General features: G+C 42.2%; 1 protein-coding gene across 5 annotated transcripts in view; it reads right to left on the bottom strand.

The window, feature by feature from the left end:
• Nucleotides 1–18,790, bottom strand: part of SIDT1 (SID1 transmembrane family member 1) — an 85,539-nt gene that overhangs the window by 17,487 nt on the left and 49,262 nt on the right. For all 5 annotated transcript variants that reach the window (XM_032630373.1, XM_032630376.1, XM_032630375.1 and 2 more), the window contains 8 exons: nt 15,644–15,687; nt 9,477–9,548; nt 7,993–8,138; nt 6,917–6,990; nt 5,441–5,507; nt 3,657–3,730; nt 2,550–2,673; nt 2,225–2,342 (listed from right to left, as the gene is read on the bottom strand). In XM_032630373.1, the coding sequence (XP_032486264.1) occupies nt 2,225–2,342; nt 2,550–2,673; nt 3,657–3,730; nt 5,441–5,507; nt 6,917–6,990; nt 7,993–8,138; nt 9,477–9,548; nt 15,644–15,687 (719 nt within the window). The remainder of the gene's footprint in view (nt 1–2,224; nt 2,343–2,549; nt 2,674–3,656; nt 3,731–5,440; nt 5,508–6,916; nt 6,991–7,992; nt 8,139–9,476; nt 9,549–15,643; nt 15,688–18,790) is intronic.

Genomic DNA, 18,790 nt, shown 5'->3' on the forward strand with positions numbered 1-18,790 from the left:
GTGACAATAAAGAGAACCCTACGTGGGTGCAGGAGGTCCTTCTCAGTATACTGAAACATAACCACATTGATTACTGCTCATATACAAGGCTTTCTAGCCTAGGGATAGAAGACAGCTAGAAATTCCATGTGGCTTAGCTGCATGGGGGTTAAGGAAATGCAAATTAAAACAGCCATGCAATGTCCCATGTTACTAAAAAATTGGCAAAAGTGTAAATGTCTAATAATAACACATGTTAGTGATGATACGGGGGAAGTGGAAACTCTCACTCAGCCAGTGGGAGTGGGAATTAATATTCTGGGGAGAAAGTTGGCTGTTTTTGGTAAAATGGAAGATGCATCAACCAGGACCATGTGACCCCAAAATTCTACTTCTAGGTATTCCCGGGAACCTCTCTCACATGTGCGCAACAGGCACAGATGAGGCTAGTCATTGTAGCACTGTCTGTACTAGCAGAATGTTGGCAACCTCTAAGTGTTGTTCAATAGAGGAATTGATAAGTGTGGTATATTTTTTTTTTTTTTTTTTTTTTTTTTTTTTGTGGTACGTGGGCCTCTCACCGTTGTGGCCTCTCCCGTTGCGGAGCACAGGCTCCGGACGCACAGGCTCAGCGGCCATGGCTCACGGGCCCAGCCGCTCCGCGGCATGTGGGATCTTCCCGGACCGGGGCACGAACCCATGTCCCCTGCATCGACAGGCGGACTCTCAACCACTGCGCCACCAGGGAAGCCCAGTGTGGTATATTTTTATTACAGAATGACAATCTTTAAAAATGAATGAACTGGATATCCTTGATTTAATACCAATAAATCTCGAAAACATTGTTGAATGAAAAAAGAAGGATGCCGAACGAAGTGTGATAAATTAATATTAATTTGTTACAAATGAAGAAAAACTATAAAAACAAACTGGAAGGATAAATATAAAATTAATCACAGTTGTTGCTTCTAAGGAAGGGGAGAGTTGATAAGTTTAGAAAACAGTTCAAAATGGGACCTCAACTTTACACAATGTTTTATTTCTTAAAGTAGATTTAAGGCAAATATTTTAAAGTGTTGGCATTTGTTCCTTCTGAGTGGTGAATGATATTATTCTCTATAGTTTTCCTCTATTAAAAATGTCTTCTAATTTAAACAAACTAAAACGTGATGGAGAATTTCTGTGGTGTTGTGAGTTAACAGCCAGAGGCTAGAGCACAAACACAAAATAACTGTTTTTAAAAACCTCATCCTTGAGTGTGGAGGACATTGTTAATTGCCTTCTTCCAGCATCAGCTATTGCCTTTCTCCATCCTAACAGCATCTCGATACCAACTCAAATATCTCAGCCCCATTTTCTATTCAGAAATGCACACCCTCCCAGACCACTTGCTTTAGGAAAGCGAACCGCACCCCTGGTTCCAGGGAAGGGTCTCATTGGTCTAAAGGTAACCTCACCTCCTTTGCCACTGTGACTGGTGTAGCAATGCTGTCCCGAGCTAACCCTCACACAGAGAAAGATTCTGGAGTGAGCTCAGGGCTGTGTAAGCTGTTGAGGCGTGAGGGGCTGTTATCTGGGGAGTTTGGGGAAAAGAAGTTTCCTGCTCTCAAATGAAGGCTCCTGGAAGCCAGCTCGCTGCTTTCTCTAGACATCATGGCGCGGAGACAGGAAGCCAAGACCTGCTGTAGCTATTTCTGCCACCACGAGGGAAGGCAGCCTGGGGAGACCACCAGTGTGCAGGCTGGGTGCAACCAAGGGGATCACAGAGAAGCGGAGCCAGAGCCACCAGACAAACTACCCACAAGGCCATTCCACCTCTGTACGTTCGGCTGGTGCACTGGTGAGTGTACCTATTATTTAATCCAATTCGAATTGGGTTTCCTATTACTTTCAACCCAAAACAGGCAAACTGCTAAATTAAGCCAAGCTACACTGAGGGAGATTTCTAGATGTCTGTCGGTGGTTTCTACCTGACCTGCTGCCTGACACTTAGCCCATTGCCCACCTGCAGATCTAGCCATGAGATCAGTACCCAGTGTTCACTCTTTTGTAGTCTACAAACGGTGGTCAGAGAGGAAAAAACGGTACAATGTGGGGAAGCCATGCCCTGTGGTGAGGTGCCCTCAGATCACTTCATGTAAAATGTCATTTAATTCTTACAAGCATGACCTTGGCATTTCTGAGAGGGTCCCAGGATAAGACTCCTATAACTCAAATCTGTGTAGCTGATGTAAATTCTAATTACCGAATTGGAAGTTGGAGTAATTAGGGCAGACATGGTAACAAGCACTGAGCACCCCTTCCGTCATCAGTGCGATGCCCATAGCATAGAAGAGACCGAAGTGTTTGGGAATCCCATACTCCTGAAAAAGCAGAAAGCTTGGTCAGTGGAAAGATACTCCTTAGTGACTCAGCCACAGAACCGGGACGCCCGTGCTCTGGCCTCGTGTGGTCCATTACATGTGATCCATCGTCACACCGTCTAGCCAGATGTTCCTCCTCTTTGCAGATCCCGTTTGGAACCATAACCCTTCCTAGCTCTCACCTCCCTCATCCCACCCTCCCCTCACCATGGCAAAGATGTCCTTGGCCTCCAGGGCTCTTCGATGGAGAATGTCCCGGCGCAAGACTATCAGCAGGAAGAGGCAGCCCAGGAGCATGTGACCCAGGTTACTGAGAATGTTGTTGAAGGCACTAAGGGGATGACAGAGAGACCATGAGAGAGTCAAGGTATCAAAGAGCTTTAGAGACTGAATGAAGGCATGGATGAGCGAGTGAAATCAGCATTCAGTGTTTTCCACTGCTTAACCTTTCCATAAGATCTCAGGACCGAGATCATCAGAAAGCATCTTTAACCTAATGCCACGTTAGGACGCTTAGCCTGTGATAATGTGTCCGTTTCCTCTCAGGGATGCCTGCTTAGCTTCCCTAACACCCACTCAATCCTCCCTTGTGCTGATGGCAGTGGCGGGGAATGAATCCTAGGAAAGAGAGTCGCTCCACAGATGGGCAGTTGGGCCAAGCGTTTCAGCTACAATGTGAGAGTGAATTCGCATAGATGGATGGACCCACGCTATGTGTCCATACTCAGCTCTGTAACCATGAATTTCAGGATAAGTGTCAACTGGTCACAGCCAACAGATTTATTTAAGGAAACTGAGACTAGTTCAGTTCTGGATCGAGAAGCCAGGCTCGCAACTCCCAGGCAAATGCTCTCTCCACTTCGCCATGTTCTGGAGGCTGGAGCATGGCCTTGGAGGCGGCAGGCCCCGGTGTGAGTCTCAACATCACTAACAAGCTGAGGGACCTTCCGCAAGTCCTTACCTTTCTAACTGAGCCTTAACATCTTCATCTAAAAACGGGGGTAATAATAATCCTATCTATCTCATGAGGTTGTTTAACGGATTGAATGTACTAGTAGCTCATGCCCATGGATGAGGGTCATCACAGCTAGGGACCTGGTATTTTCAAACATATCTCTGCCTTCTCCTCAGGACTGTTTCCTGAGGCCCCCATACAGGAATGGAAGAGGCATACCTGATCTCAACTTCCTGATTTCATTCCTCTTTACCCTTGATTGGGGTGCTTTTCCACAATTGTTTCTAGTATTTTTAAAAACTGAAATCGTCACATTACACAGAAAGGCATCTCTCATTGCCTCAGAGGACTGGGCTTACCTCAGGACACCCCAGGGGTGAGCGCAGAGGAAGTTGTAGTAGCAGATGTCCTGGTTACCAGTGACATTGACTATCTGTAAAACCAAGAGTGAAAAGAGGAGATGCTGTTTTCCTCCACCCCCTGAGCCTGAAATCACAAAAAGTGGACAGTGTTCACAGCGATCAACTGTCAGTGATCAACAGTGTAACCAGCGCCCCTTCTCAGCAGGGGATGGGTCGTTATCTTCAGCCTTTACACAGTATAGACACATTTCCTTTCAATGCTGCCATCTTGCTTTGAATTTAAATATTCCGTGTCCCTCATTATGTGGCCTCACGGCAGAATGCAACTGAGTATGTTTCCTTTGTTCTCATTATAAAAGGATTTTGAGAGGATGCTAACATTGGGACCTGCCTATTAGGACGGTCATGGTACATCCTATTTTCTAGATGAATCCTGGGAGGGTAAGGAGCTGTTCCATCCTCTGTGTGGAAATGGTAACCACAGGGCAGGTGGACGTAAGGAGATGTGTGATCGGTTGTCCATAGTTATCACTATCGCTATCGTTAAGAACCTTCCTAGATCACAGCACAGCTGTATCTTCTGACAGCACCAAAGTATTCAGAGAATATTTAGATTATAAATGGTGGTGCTGAAGCTTTATAAAGTCCTCATCACGTATTAAGTATGGAATTGGTAAAATATTATTAAACTCCTGGCTCTCAAACTTGGCTGTACACTGGAATCACTGGGAGTTTCATCAATACTGATGCCTGGGGCTGCCCTGGTGGCGCAGTGGTTGAGAATCTGCCTGCCAATGCAGGGGACACGGGTTCGAGCCCTGGTCTGGGAGGATCCCACATGCCGCGGAGTGACTGGCCCCGTGAGCCACAACGACTGAGCCTGCATGTCTGGACCCTGTGCTCCGCAACAGGAGAGGCCGCGATGGTGAGAGGCCCGCGCACAGCGATGATGAGTGGCCCCTGCTTGCCGCAACTAGAGAAAGCCCTCGCACAGAAACGAAGACCCAACACAGCAAAAATAAATAAATTAATTAATAAACTCCTACCCCCAACATCTAAAAAAAAAAACAAAACTCATGCCTGATTCCACTCTGATCTAACTGGTGTGGGGTACAGCTTGGACACTGGGATTTTTAAAAGTCCCCCAGATGATTTTAATGCAAAGTTTGAGAACCATTGCATTAGAAACACCTTTAGCCTGGTGCTATTCTAAATGGGCTTTGTATGTGTAATAGATCCCAGACAGGATCACTTAAGTGACCTGGACCCTAGGGTTCTGTGAAGGTGCAGTGGGGATTCTCAAGCTATTTTAATTATTGTTTTTGTTTGTTTTTTATTTATTTTATATTTTCTTTTAATATTTCATTAGTACTGTGAAGCTGTTTTTACTTTTACAAAACATATTTACCCTCAATGACAGGACACAGGCTAAATTAGACATCAGGTTTCTTTGTTTAGGTCTGGAACTTTACTCATCATCCCATGATGATCAAAAGTGCAGACTGGTAAAAAAATAGACATAGTTGATAGATCCCAAGACTAAATGAGTGCAAGGTAATAATTTCAGATTGGTAGTCAAAATAATACAAGAGGTCTGTGATAAAACAATTGGGAACTAGATTTAAAGGTCAAAGACGAACCAGTGGAGAAATCCAGTGGGAACCCAAACGGGGAATTAATTCCTGGATGGAGCTCAAGTTATACCTTTCTCTGTAATTCGCAGCAAATATCTTTCCCTGAAGTATGAAAGGTGGGATTTTGGAGTTCGGGGCAGCACTTACTGTCTGGTAGGTGATAACCAGCTGGATCACAGGCAGCGCATAAAACACAGCAATGGTAATGATGTTCCTACACAGGCAAAGAATCAGAAATGCTTATTTCCAAAATAACCATGGAAACTTTGCCCTTTTTTTTTAAAAAAAAGAATCTTTCCACCCCATAACTCCCTAGTTAACTCACAAACGCGATTAGAAACTGATTATGTGGTTCCTGTTTCTCCAATCTTCCTCTCATACAGTTACTTGTAAAACAGTGTAAATAATACTTGCTTCTGGTTTAACCAATTATTAATGAGGGCCTATCTATTTAGGATACTGTTAGATTAAACGTGATCAGAGAGGGACTTCCCTGGGGGTGCAGTGGTTAAGAATCCGCCTGCCAATGCAAGGGACACAGGTTTGATCCCTGGTCCGGGAAGATCCCACATGCTGAAGAGCAACTAAGCCCGTGCACCACAACTACTGAGCTTGTGCTCTAGAGCTCGCGATCCACAACTGCTGAGCTCGCGATCCACAACTGCTGAGCCCGCGTGCCACAACTACTGAAGCCCGTGAGCCTAGAGCCTGTGCTCCGCAACAAGAGAAGCCCACCACAGTGAGAAGCCTGCACACCACAGTGAAGAGTAGCTCCTGCTCGACGCAACTAGAGAAAGCCTGCACACAGCGACAAAGACCCAACGCGACCAAAAATAAATAAATTAAAAAAATAAAAATAAGTTGGTGACTTAAAAGTTTTAAAAAAAAGTGATCTGAGAGTAGGTAATGGGTGATGGATCTCACAAAGGGATGTGGCTCTTTTAGATATCTCTTAGTTCCAAAATGATGGTCCTAGTATGGAATTCCATGTGGTCCCCACTGGCCCTTGTTTTCCTCTAATATCTGTATCCCAGTAAAAGGGTATCCTTCCAGAAAAAAGAATGGGAAGGGCTATCACAAGTGTCAGCTGGGGATTTCTGAGAGGAAGGAGGGGACCCTGCCAGGCACCTCAGACTCTCTGCTTGTAGGAAGACTGCATCTGTGTCTGACCGTCGCAGGTCTATTTATCATTGGCTGATGGTATCATCTTCACTCAGGGAGGTTTCTAGCTACTATGAGATGCTCTAGGCATCTCATCCCTTTAATCACTGGCTCTTCCAAGAGCAAGTCCTGGTGAGGAGAAGAGGGAAGGTGGTGACATTTATGTTATCGTTACTGTATTTTCCTAGAAAAGGATTTAGTGTCTCCCTATGGGATTCCACTACCATTCTTACTTAATACTTTGTATTTATTTAATTTAGGGCTGGTTGCCTTTGGTAGTTCATTTTTGTCTTTCCTATTGAATGTGGCATGAATCCTTTAAACACCTATACCTGTGCCTCATTAAACACTGAAACCTGTGATTTGATTCACTTATATGAATCTCATAAGTGATTGTGGCTTTTACAAGGAAAACTTTAATTTTACTAAAGAGAACCATAGACCTCCTGGTCATCTACTCACCAAAAATAAATCTTATATTTTTTGCTGACAATTCTCCGGTCCTTCCTGGACAGATCTGACAGGTAAAGGAACATCTGGGATGCCAAATAAAAAGAGAGTGCAAAACTGTACTTGGATTTCTTGCATAAAATATAAAGGAGAGCTTTACACATTTCAGTTCAATCATTCACTAGGGATTAAAATTATTTAACAAGACTTTAATTTTGCTTTTCCCAGGATGCCTTTAAAAATCCTAGTATTTCCCTTGGCTTTAGGGAAATTGGCTGATGTGGGAAACCTATTGGGAGTCTTGAATGCTTCTTAAATCTCAAGAATTGCTTTCCCAGTTTTCAGAGATGCCCATTGTGTGATTCTTGAATTACGAGGTTGAAACGGTACGATTCACCTTTGTGTCCCTTACTGGATACAACACAATGTGATACATACAAGCCAGAAAGAAATGATCTTTTACTCCTGAAGGGTTTTATGTATACACCAGGGTTTTTTTCCAAGTACACCCTTCAAATGAATCTTTTCTCCCATTTGGTTGGATCCCTTCCTCACTTTTGTCCATGGTCAGCCCCTTCAGACCCTGAGAGCGTTTTAGCGCTCTGTTTTCTTTACTGCTCTCACTTTCTCCCTCTGGAAAGAAGTGTTAACCAACCAAGTATTGCTTTTAGTATGTAGCTAAGTTTAATCTAAAAAGCCCCCTGAACATATATACACTACCAAATGTAAAATAGATAGCTAGTGGGAAGCATCTGCATAGCACAGGGAGATCAGCTCGGTGCTTTGTGACCACCTAGAGGAGTGGGATAGGGAGGGTGGGAAGGAGACGCAGGAGGGAGGAGACATGGGGATATATGTTTATATATAGCTGATTCACTTTGTCATACAGCAGAAACTAACACACCATTTAAAGCAATTATACCCCAATAAAGATGTTTAAAATAAATAAATAAATAAAAAGCTCACTGAGAAATTTGACTCCCCCTGAAGAAAAATATATATATATAAAGGAAATTGAGGCATTGCTGAAGTTGTATTTGGCTCCTGGACTTTTCGCCCTCTCGAAGAGCACCACCCGGCAGAAGTACCTTGGTCCGGATGACGTTCTTATCGCTCTCAATGTCTGGCATGGTGTCGAAGTCACTTTCCTCCACGGAGCTGTCCGTGTCTGACTGGCATGGCTGTCTGCCATCGGAGGAGGACATTTGCCTGCCAGGACTGGAGCTTGACTCATCTGAAACAGAGGAGACTCATCTGCCTTCCCAAGCCGAGAAGAACCCACGGAGTCCATCTTTCTCTGCAAAAAGCACAGTGCTGACTCATTCCTGAAAACGCTGTGTTGGTAAAAACCAACTTCTTACCCATAGCACGTGTTCTTTCTCTAATTCCTCCTCAATGGACCTCTAATTTTCCTCTCCTCCTATTTTTATATTTAAATCATCTCTTTCTAGGGCTGAATACATAATATAAAGGCATCTGCTCTGTTAACTATTTGGCTGCAAAAATAATATTATGCTTATATTTCATGTTTCATATTTTAAAATACGAGCATAAATGTATAAACATGCACGTAATTATGTATAGCATCTACCACATGTACGTGTAAGTACCCACATGTCCAGCAGCTATACATTTCTCGTGGATAAAGTATTTGTACACCGAAATCCCCCACATGCCGTATCTATGATTATATAATGGAAACAACATTCTCAGGAAGAAGAATCCTGTGAATGTTTCCCAGAGCAGATGGGAATTGGCACAGCCTACTGAGCACATGAGCAGAGCCTACCTTCTGCTTTATTTCTTCTATTCAGATGGTTAAAAAAAATAACAGAACCCTGTTCTTGCAGAGCCAGAAATAGGTCTCCAGCACTGAGCCCACATGCTTCTCAAAGTTACAGAATAACAGGGCAGGCATACAGGATTCCCAGCCCCTCTATGCTGACAGCTTAAGGTGCACCATTCATAGGCCCGCAAGCATCATGGAAGTGTGTGGAAGCGTCAATGCACGCCGACTCTAACAAGACAAGGATCAGAATTCTGACCCTTCAGGCCACTGAACGAGCCCTGGGGGTTGCCATGTGAATGACTGGGTGGCAGTGAGCAGGTTCGTTTATGCAGTTAGCCCAAATGGAGGATCGTTAGGCTTCAGCCGTGTTCACCTGCTGCACAGCCTCAGTCTTCTGATCGCCCTTACTCCACTGAAACCTGAGAATGAAACAACGGGTCAGTTGATGTCGGGCTCCCTGATGTCAGACTCTTGACGCATCTTTCACGCCCTAAACTCAGGCTGGGTACGAAAAAATCCCCAAGGGAGTTGATGGCAACCGTAGAAAATTCTGCTCAAGTGTGGCTAATAGACCCAAGAAACGGATCAATAGAACCAGAGAAAATTAGAGCTGGAAGGAACCTTCCAGATCATCGAGCCAATTCATCTTATAAATAAAAGATAATCTTATACGATGACGGCCTTGCCCACTCTCACAGTTATTAGTGGCTGGAGGGCTCCTTGTATCCTATTCTTTGGAGAATCAGGAAACACTTCCATGAATGGACTCATTGTAGGAAATACCTATTGCCCCATAATTGCTTTCTTCAGGGGTGCTGGCAGCAATGGGATGTGACACCGACGTATTTCCAGAGCCTGTTAAAAAGAAAAGCAAAGAGGCAAACACTTTATGTCCAGTTGCCAAAGTGAAAGAACATAACTCTAAATAGTTTGATTTTCTTTTCACTCTAATGTAGGAGCCTGCAGGCCAATTTTATGGTCTGCAGACCAAATCTAGCCTGCCACCCGTTTTTGTATGGCCCTTAAACTAAAAGTGGTTTTAAATCTTTTTAATGGTTAGGGAAAAAATCAGAAGACGAAGAGTATTTTATGGCAGGTAAAATTATAAATTTCAGTATTTACATATGACGTTCTACTGAAACACAGCCACTCGTTGAGTATGTCTATGGCTGCTTTTGGCTACAATGGCAGAGTGGAGCAGTTGCAACAGAGACTACGTGGCCTGCAGAGCCTAAAACATTTACCATTTGGCACTTTACAGAAAAAACGTTGCCGATTCCTGCCTGGCAGTGTTGCAGAATCACAAGAACAAAGGCGCATGGGTCCTGGAATCACTGTGAGGAAGGCCACTGCTGAAGATAAACACCAGAAATAAACTTCCGTGATTAAGGGGCTATAATTCGGAGGTTTATTTGTCACAGTCATTAACAGTACCCTAACTATAGACAGGATGAGCCCTGACAGGTTGGAAATTACTGCACGCCTTGGAGCAAAAAATAATGACAACGTGAACTAAGGATGTGCAGGAGTATGGGTTGTTTGGGGGATAGTTCAGAGGTAGAATAGGCATGTCTGTTGCCAAATGGTTGTTGGCAGTGAGAGAAAAACATTCTTTAAGAGGACGCGCCTCAAACTTTTCCAAATATTACATGTGCAAATAGTAAGCGAAGAATGATACTAAAATCATAAACCCCAGAATTTTGGGCATTTTCTGTTCCTGGGAAGCCCCCTGGCATGGGAAGTAGACACGTGCGGCGGAGACCGCTTGAGTTCCTCTGCAGCGGGGGGTTGAAATGGTCTGTAGGAGGCAAAGGGTTTTCGTGTGTGTGATCAAAAGAGAAAAAAATGCAAAAACTAAAGTCAAAGCAAGTGAGCAAACAAAAACAAACACTGTTTTGTTAGGCGACAACTTCACTAAAAAGAAAAAGCCAGCTGTGTAGGTTTGTTCAGACTTCGATGATTTCTGCACTCTGCCTCGCAATCGAGCAGGACCTGGTTTCCATGTAGTCGCTAGTTCTTTTCACCCCGAGGCAACCACAACAACAATGGTTCTGTGATGGACAAGAGCATCGAGATTTTCATGAGCAGTGCACTTGTTTCAAATCTGTGCACTTCTGGGCTTCCCTGGTGGCGCAGTGGTTGAGAGTCCGCCTGCCGATGCAGGGGACACGGGTTCGTGCCCCGGTCTGGGAAGATCCCACATGTCACAAAGCGGCTGGGCCCGTGAGCCGTGGCCGCTGAGCCTGCGCGTCCGGAGCCTGTGCTCCGCAACGGGAGAGGCCACAACGGTGAGAGGCCCGCGTACCACAAAAACAAAACAAAAACAAATCTGTGCATTTCTATATGCACAATTAAATAGGAGACTGGTCAACACGGGATAACGGTATTCTGTTAACATTTCTAATGTCTAAGACCGTCTTAGAATGCAAAAACCGAAGCATTACCTCCCAAACTTCAAACATGATGGATGCGCCCAGAAGGCAAGCCATATTTCTATTTAACTGTATGGCATTTAGAAAGCAGAATTAAACACAAAATATAAGTTTATAGGACAGACCAAGATGTTCTGGCTGGGAATAAGCAAACATATAAAGTTGTGAATGAGCTCATCTTAATGGGGAGACTTGTTCTGGTATGTTTTTCTCTGCGTGCGGGCCCTTTGCCATCTGTCTGCTTTACTAACTTAGAATAGGATATGCTTGCATGCTTGCCTTTTATATTAATTGCTCCATGTGAGGAGAAAAACTTCATTTCATTTTGAGCATGCTTGGCTCTTTCAGGGACGTCACATTTATAATTGTCCTGCCCGCTTCCGTCTCCAGACTCAGGAGGTTGGAAGCGGAAGAGGGAGTCAGTAACGCTGTGAACTAGCTGACATGAGATTTCATTTTTATGCCAGTTGGCTAACCTATCCCAACGAGTGTCATGCTGTATCTCAAAAGTTGAGGAGAAAATGAAGAAAACCACTAATCTTTGCAGAAGGACGTAAAAGTAAAATTCCTCTAGAAGAAAAAACCGGGCAGGCAAAGCTGGGAAAAAGCAGAGTAGAGAGTCAGGACTAGAGTCTGAGACCTGTTGCCACAGAGCCTGAGGATGGCCTGTGCTCCCTGACCCCTCTGGATTCAGCACGCTGCTTGTCTTATCCCTCCCGGGCCCTGCTCTTTGCTGGGAGGCTGATTCAGTAATCGCTCCATCCAGGGAAGGATCTGATTGGCCATTTGGTTCTTAAATCTGCAAACTTGGCAAGTTCACCAAGCTCCCTCACTTGAGAAAGTACCCTCCTCTTAGGCTGCACCCAGGTTCACGGTGACAGCTCATGTGGTCCCAGAGGCCTGTGAGTCACGTTTCATCTATCTCTATTTCAAGGTGGTAACTGAATTTCTGTATAGGCTCTTTAACAATGATGTGAAATGTGGGTTTTTTCCACTGATAGAGCCACTGGAGGACATGTTTTTAGAACACAGAGCCTTGCCCAGTGCCCTTTAGATTACCACAGAGGCCCCTGTCCTAAGTGCTAAGTGAGGAATAGAGAATACAGTGTCCATCCAGTCACACCGCAGTAGTAAAGTCCCTTCATAGCCTGAAGCTGCTCTTTACCAACACTATTTCCATTTCACCTGGGCTCCAGCCTCTTATCTCCTTCTTTATCCCATGAAGTATGAAAGAACTTCCTTTGCTTTTTAGTTTAGTTGGAGCCAATGTCAACATTTTTCAAACACAACTTTAAAAACTGCAGGCAAATCAAAGAAAAACACATGCAGGGGAGCCGACAGATTTTCCAAATGCAGTCTTCCTATCATTACATAACTAAAACAGAGCTGCCAACAATTTAGCAAGTTGTAGGGACCTGGCTCCATTTCCTCCATCTCAGGCATACCTAGGGTGAAAGCATCAGGCCAAGTTCCTCAGATATCTAGCTCCACGTTGATTGCGGCAGACAACATGCCAAATCTAGTGGGGTCCCCTTTCTCAAACGCTGCTCCTAGCATTTCTTCTAGGCACTAGCCCCCAGGGCATTTCCTGTAGCTCTAAGCTCCATTCAACTTCTCGTAGCCCCCTTGGGCACACTGATACTGGCCCTTGGGAGAAAAAGACATTTCTGTATCCTTGCTCCTCTCTAAAGGTTCCTCCTCTGAATCTTTCACATTAGCTTTCAGATAAGGTCCCTCACTTGCCTCTGTCTCTTGCTACAGGCTGGTTTCTCCATGCTCTGTGTCATGTGATTAAGAGTCACTAACTGGTTCCTCCCTAGGGTAGAGCTTATCTTCTCTGCTCTTGTTTGAAGAACCTAGGTCTTGTCTCACCAATGGTCATGTGCCATCTTTCCCCATAGCCTCTCAGCATTACACAGGTTCCTTACTTCCTCCTGATTTCAAAGCCCTTTGTGGTGAACATTCCTATTTCCTACTTCTTAACTAAGCTGGGATTTTGTTTGGGTATCCTCCCTCACCTGTGCCTGGAAGCCCATATTTTTAAGTCAGTGATTCTCGGTTGGGGGTAGGGGTGGTGGGAACATTTTGCTCCCAAGGGGATGTTTGACAATGTCTGGGCATAACTTTAGTTGTCACAGGGAGAGAGTGTATTACTGAATTCTAGTAGGTTGAGGTGAAGGATGTGGTTAAACATCCTATAATGTACAGGGCAGCTCCCAACAACAAAGAATGATTCTGGCTGTAATGTCCATAATGTTGAGTTTGAGAAACGCTGGTCCTAGAAAAAGATGACCTCACCCTAATTCTATAAGCAGGCTTGATTGATCTGTAAGTAAATAGATTCCTTTGCAGTGACTGGTTTAGCAACAAGTATATGATCCTCTCTAGGCCAATGAAACATGAGAGAAGTTGCTAGGTGCTTCTGAAACAGTCCTTCCTTCTGGACATTGTCAGGTGAGGACCCATCTCACTACCAGCTTTGGGGGCAAAGCAGAGTCAAGGGAATGGCAGGAAAAAGGACCAGAGCCACTGGACTCAGTGAATCCTGAAGCCCACCCTTCTGCTCAGCTTCCAGGGAGAGGTGACACTCTTTATTGTTTAGGTATGCTTGAGATAAACTTTGCTGTTACCTGCAGCCACATGAATCCAACGGATGCATCTTTATTTATTTTTTTGCTCACTCATTCATTTCTGCTTGTTATCTGAAGGGTGCCTCTAGCTCTTAGCTAATTTTCAGAGCCATCTTGATCTTGGACAGTGATTTGGCTCAAGTCCCAGCTCTGTCTACCAGTGCTTCAGTGTTCAGGAGACCCTTCTGAATACGAAGTTCCTTTAATTGTCATTGCAGTGATAAAATGACTTCACTCATAAAATAAAAATAACAGAGAATCCATTCACAGAGCACCTATCGGATCCAACCAATCGGGCTTTCTAAGTTCGACTAGGCCTAAATAAGAGCAAAACCTGGAGAGCATCAGAGAGAAAAGGCCGAGATCCAGAGAGAAGACATTTCATTTTAACATTTTATGAATAAAATAGAAAGTAGTACTTAGCATTTTAAAGATACTAGAGCAGGTGTTCTTTTATATTCCTTTACATTGGCTGTTGAATGTTATTAAAACCAATTGCCTGGATGCCTGGAAAAATAGACACGTTGACATTAAGGAAGACAAAAGTCAAAGGAAGGCAGGAGAAGCAGACCTCCAGCAGAGGGAGAGATACTCCTGCTGGGTGGGGTAGGGAGTCGCTTTGTGTCTTTCTAACTTAACTGTAGAAAACACAGAACTAAACATCTGCGGCATACCTACTGTATAGCACAGGGAACTCTACTCAGTCCTCTGCGGTGACCTAAATAGGAAGGAGATCCAAAACAAGAGGGGATATATGTATATGTATGGCTGATTCACTTTGCTGTCCAGTAGAAACGAACACAACGTTGTAAAACAACTACACTCCAATAAAAATTAGAAAAAAAAATCTGCTGCATGTGACTTAAAAATCAAGTCTCACTCCATCATTCCTTTTCCAAATGATCCTTCTATGCCAAATAGCTTGTGAGCACTGAGAAACTCATGCCGATTGAGGCTTTTCCAAAAATAGGACACTTACAAAAGGTGTAAACTTCCAGTTATAAAATATAAGTAAGTCCTGGGGATGTAATGTACAACATGGTGACTAGAGTTAATAATACTGTATTGTATATTTGAAAATTGCTAAAAGAATGACCTTAAAAGTTCTCATCACAAGAAAAGAAAGTATAACTATGTGTGGTGATAGATGTTAATTAGATTTCTAGTGGTGAGCACTTTGCAATATATACAAATATAGAATCGTGTTGTACACCCAAAACTTATACAATGTTATATGTCAATTATATCTCAAGTTTTAAAAATAAGGACATTTAATTTTTTTTAAAAGATTTAATAAAAAGATCAAGCAACTAAATTCCTTTGTTCAAATCCTCAGAGTGGAAGAAAGGGTATATTACAATGGTTGGATAATCAATTACTCTGGATTTCCCAAAGTTATAATACACTCTTATACTTGCTGGTCTCAAATACTTCAGTTTTCTAGATCCTTGAACAAAAAAAAACCCTCTATCTCAATTTGGGAAAAGTAAGCTCTGTATTAGATTTGACACAATAAATTCCTACCATTGTTCACAAGTCAGCTCTGTGATAAGACAGATATGAACAGTTTATGTCCTAGAAAACATTAAACTCCTTAAAAAGATGAATTGCTGACAAATGGGCTGTGGACAACTATGAGGAACTCTCCGAACAAAGGCTCTTAGTGTGAGCTCCATATCTCAGTAATTATCAAGTGTGTAAATTGGTTCTCACTGGCTCTGCTTTCTGTAAGAAGACTGCAGATTAGACCACTCTGTGTGTGTCTGTGGGGGGATAGGAATCAATAGAGGGTTTGGGAAATCACAAAAGTCAGAGACACAAAAGTACCAAATGGAATGTTGCCACATACTTGACATCAGTTTGAATTGAAACCAGGGATTTTTCTTACCGTCACTGGAACCAAAGCTTCCATCAATGGACTTTCTCTGAAACCTGCAAACAAGCACATACACATGCTCCTAAGACCGCAAAAACGTCAGCATTTTCCATTTGCTCCCTATGGACTTTGTTGCGGATTTGTCTGCTAGGATCTCCTAAAAATGGGCCTTTGGATGTGCAGAAATAGGAACTCTGATACATTGCCGGTGGGACTATAAAATGGAGCAGCCACTTTGAAAAACCATTTGACAGTTCCTTAAAAAGTTAAACCTAGAGACACAATATGACCCAGCGATTCCACACCTAGGCACATACAGGCGTACATATATTAAATTCATGAATTTATTTCCATATTCATTTATTTTCACCCTTTAATGTGCACAATTCAATGCATTTTAATATGTTCACAGAGTTGTGCAACCACCACTATTTTCTAGTTGCAGAACATTGTCATCATCACCCAGAGAAATCTCAAACCATAGCAGTTACTGCTCATTCTCTACTCCTCCCAGCCCTTGGCAATCCCTAATCTACTCTCTGTCTCTATAAATTTGCCTATTCTGGACATTTCATATAAATGGAACTGTATTGCATGTGGTCTCTGTCTTCTTTCACTTAGCGTAATGCTTTCAAGGTTCACCTATGTGGTAGCATGAATGAATACTTCAGTCTTTTCATGGCTGAATAATATTCCATCGTATGGATATATACCATGCTTAATTTATTTGTTTACACTTGATATACATTTTGATTGTTTCCACTTTTTAGCTATCATGAATAACACTGCTATGAATATTTGTGTACAAGGTTTTGTGTGGATATATATGTTAAATTCTCTTGGGTATGACCTAGGAATGGAAGTGCTGAGTATGAGGTAACTCTGTGTTTAACATTTCTTTCTAAACTGTTTTCTACTGTAGCTCCACAGCAGGAACTAAATATTTTACATTCCTATTAGCAATGTACAACGTTCTAATTTCTCTACATCCTTGCCAACTTTCGTTATTTTCATTAAAAAAAATTTATTATAGCCATCCTAGTGGGTATGAAGTGATATCTCATTGTAGTTTTGATTTGCATTTCCCTGATGGTTAATGTTATTGAACATCTTTTCACATGCTTATTGGCCATTTGCATATTTCTTTGGAGAAACATCTATTCAATTTTAAAAATGCCTATTTTTAAATGGGGATATTTTTCTTTTTATCTTTGTGTTGTAAGAATTCTTTACCTAGTTTGGATACTAGACTCTTACTGGATATATGATTTACAAACATTTTCTCCAGTTTTGTGTATTGTATTTTCACTTCCTTGATAATGTCCTTTAAAAACACAAAAGTTTTAATTTTGATGAAGTCCAATTTACCTATTTTTTTCTTTTTTTACTTGTGCTTTTGCTATCATATCTAAGAAACTATTACCTAATCTAAGGTCACAAAGATTTACACCTATGTTTTCTTCTAAGAGTTTTATAGATTTGGCTCTTTTATTTAGATCTATGTTCTATTTAGAGTTAATTATTTTTATATGTTGTGAGGTAGGGGTACAACAACTTCATTCTTTTTCATGTGGATACCCAAGTGTCCCAGCACCATTTGTTGAAAAGAATATCCTTGTTCCACTGAATTGTCTTGCCACCCTTGTCAAAAATCAATTGACCATAAATGTAAGTGTTTATTTCTGAACTCTCAATTCTGTTCCATTGATCTGTATGTCTTTCCTTATGTCAGTGCCAGAGTTTTGAATATTGTCGCTTTGTAGTTAGTTTGGACATCAGAAAGTGTAAGGCCTCCAGCTTTGTTCTTTTTTTTTTTTCATGATTTTTTTTCCTATTCTGGGTCCCTTGCATTTCCAGATGAATTTTAGGATCAGTTTATCAATTTTTGGAAGAAAGTCAGCTGGGACTTTCATAGGGATTGTGTTGAATCTATAAATCAGTTAAGGGAGTATTACCACGTCTTTTAGTTTATATTGCTGCTGTAACAAATTATCACAGTCTTAGTGGTTTAGAACAATACAAATTTATTATCTTCAGTTCTGGATGTCAATTCTAAAATGAGTCTTATGTGGCTAAAATCAAGATATCAGCAGGGCTGTATTCCTTCTGGAGAATCCAGGGGAGGATCCATTTCTATGCCTTTTCCAACTTCTAGACGTGGCCTGCATTCCTTAAGTCATGGCCCCTTCCCCCATCTTCAAATGTATTACTCCAACCTCTGCTTCCCTCGTCACACCTCCTCCTATCTTTGACTCTCTTGCCTCCCTCTTATAAGGACCCTTGTGATTACATTATACCCACACAGATAATCCAGGATAATCTCCATAATTTTATCACATCTATAAATCTCTTTTGCCATGTAAAGTAACATATTCACAGGTTCTGAATATTAGAACATGAGCATTTTGGGGGGCCATTATTCTGTCTACTATACCATCTTAATAATATTAAGTCTTTCAATCTGTGAACACAGGATGTCTTTTCATATATTTAGGTTCTCTTTAAGTTCTTTCAAGGATGTTTTGTAGTTTTCAATGTACAAGTCATATTTAATTTCTTAAATTTTTTCTTAAGTACTCTATTATTATTTTTGATGCTATTGTAAATAGAATTATTTTCTTAATCTCGTGTTTGAATCGTGCACTGCCAGTGTACAGAAATAGAATTGATTTCTGTATATTGATCTTGTATCCTATAATCTTGATAAACTCAGGGTTTCTTTTTGGAGGTGATGAAAATTAGACAGTGGTGATGGTTGTGCAACTGTGAATATACTAAAACCACTGAATTTTTAAAGGGGGGTGAATTTTATGGTCTATGAGTTATGTCTTAATAAAGTCATTATTTTAAAAACTGGGTGTATCAAATGTAAGTGTCTATCAAAAATTAAAATGTGAATTGCTCTCTTCCCCCCAAATAAGCCTCCGTTTTGGACATGAAGTTGGAGTTGGGGGAGAAGGGAGAAAAGTTGGGGACTACATGTGCCTGTGCTTTGGTACATGTTCTTGTTTATTTCCAAATGGGGGCTCTAGAAGTTGCACACCCCTGATCCTGGTATGTTTGGTGGAAGGACTTCTCTTCATACCTCTTTTGTTCCTAGACACAGCAAACCCATCCCTGCCTCAGGGCCTTTGCTCTTGTTCTCTGCCTGGGCCACTC

Source organism: Phocoena sinus, chromosome 4 (assembly GCF_008692025.1).
Source record: "Phocoena sinus isolate mPhoSin1 chromosome 4, mPhoSin1.pri, whole genome shotgun sequence".
In the NCBI taxonomy this organism is placed as follows: Eukaryota; Metazoa; Chordata; class Mammalia; order Artiodactyla; family Phocoenidae; genus Phocoena; species Phocoena sinus.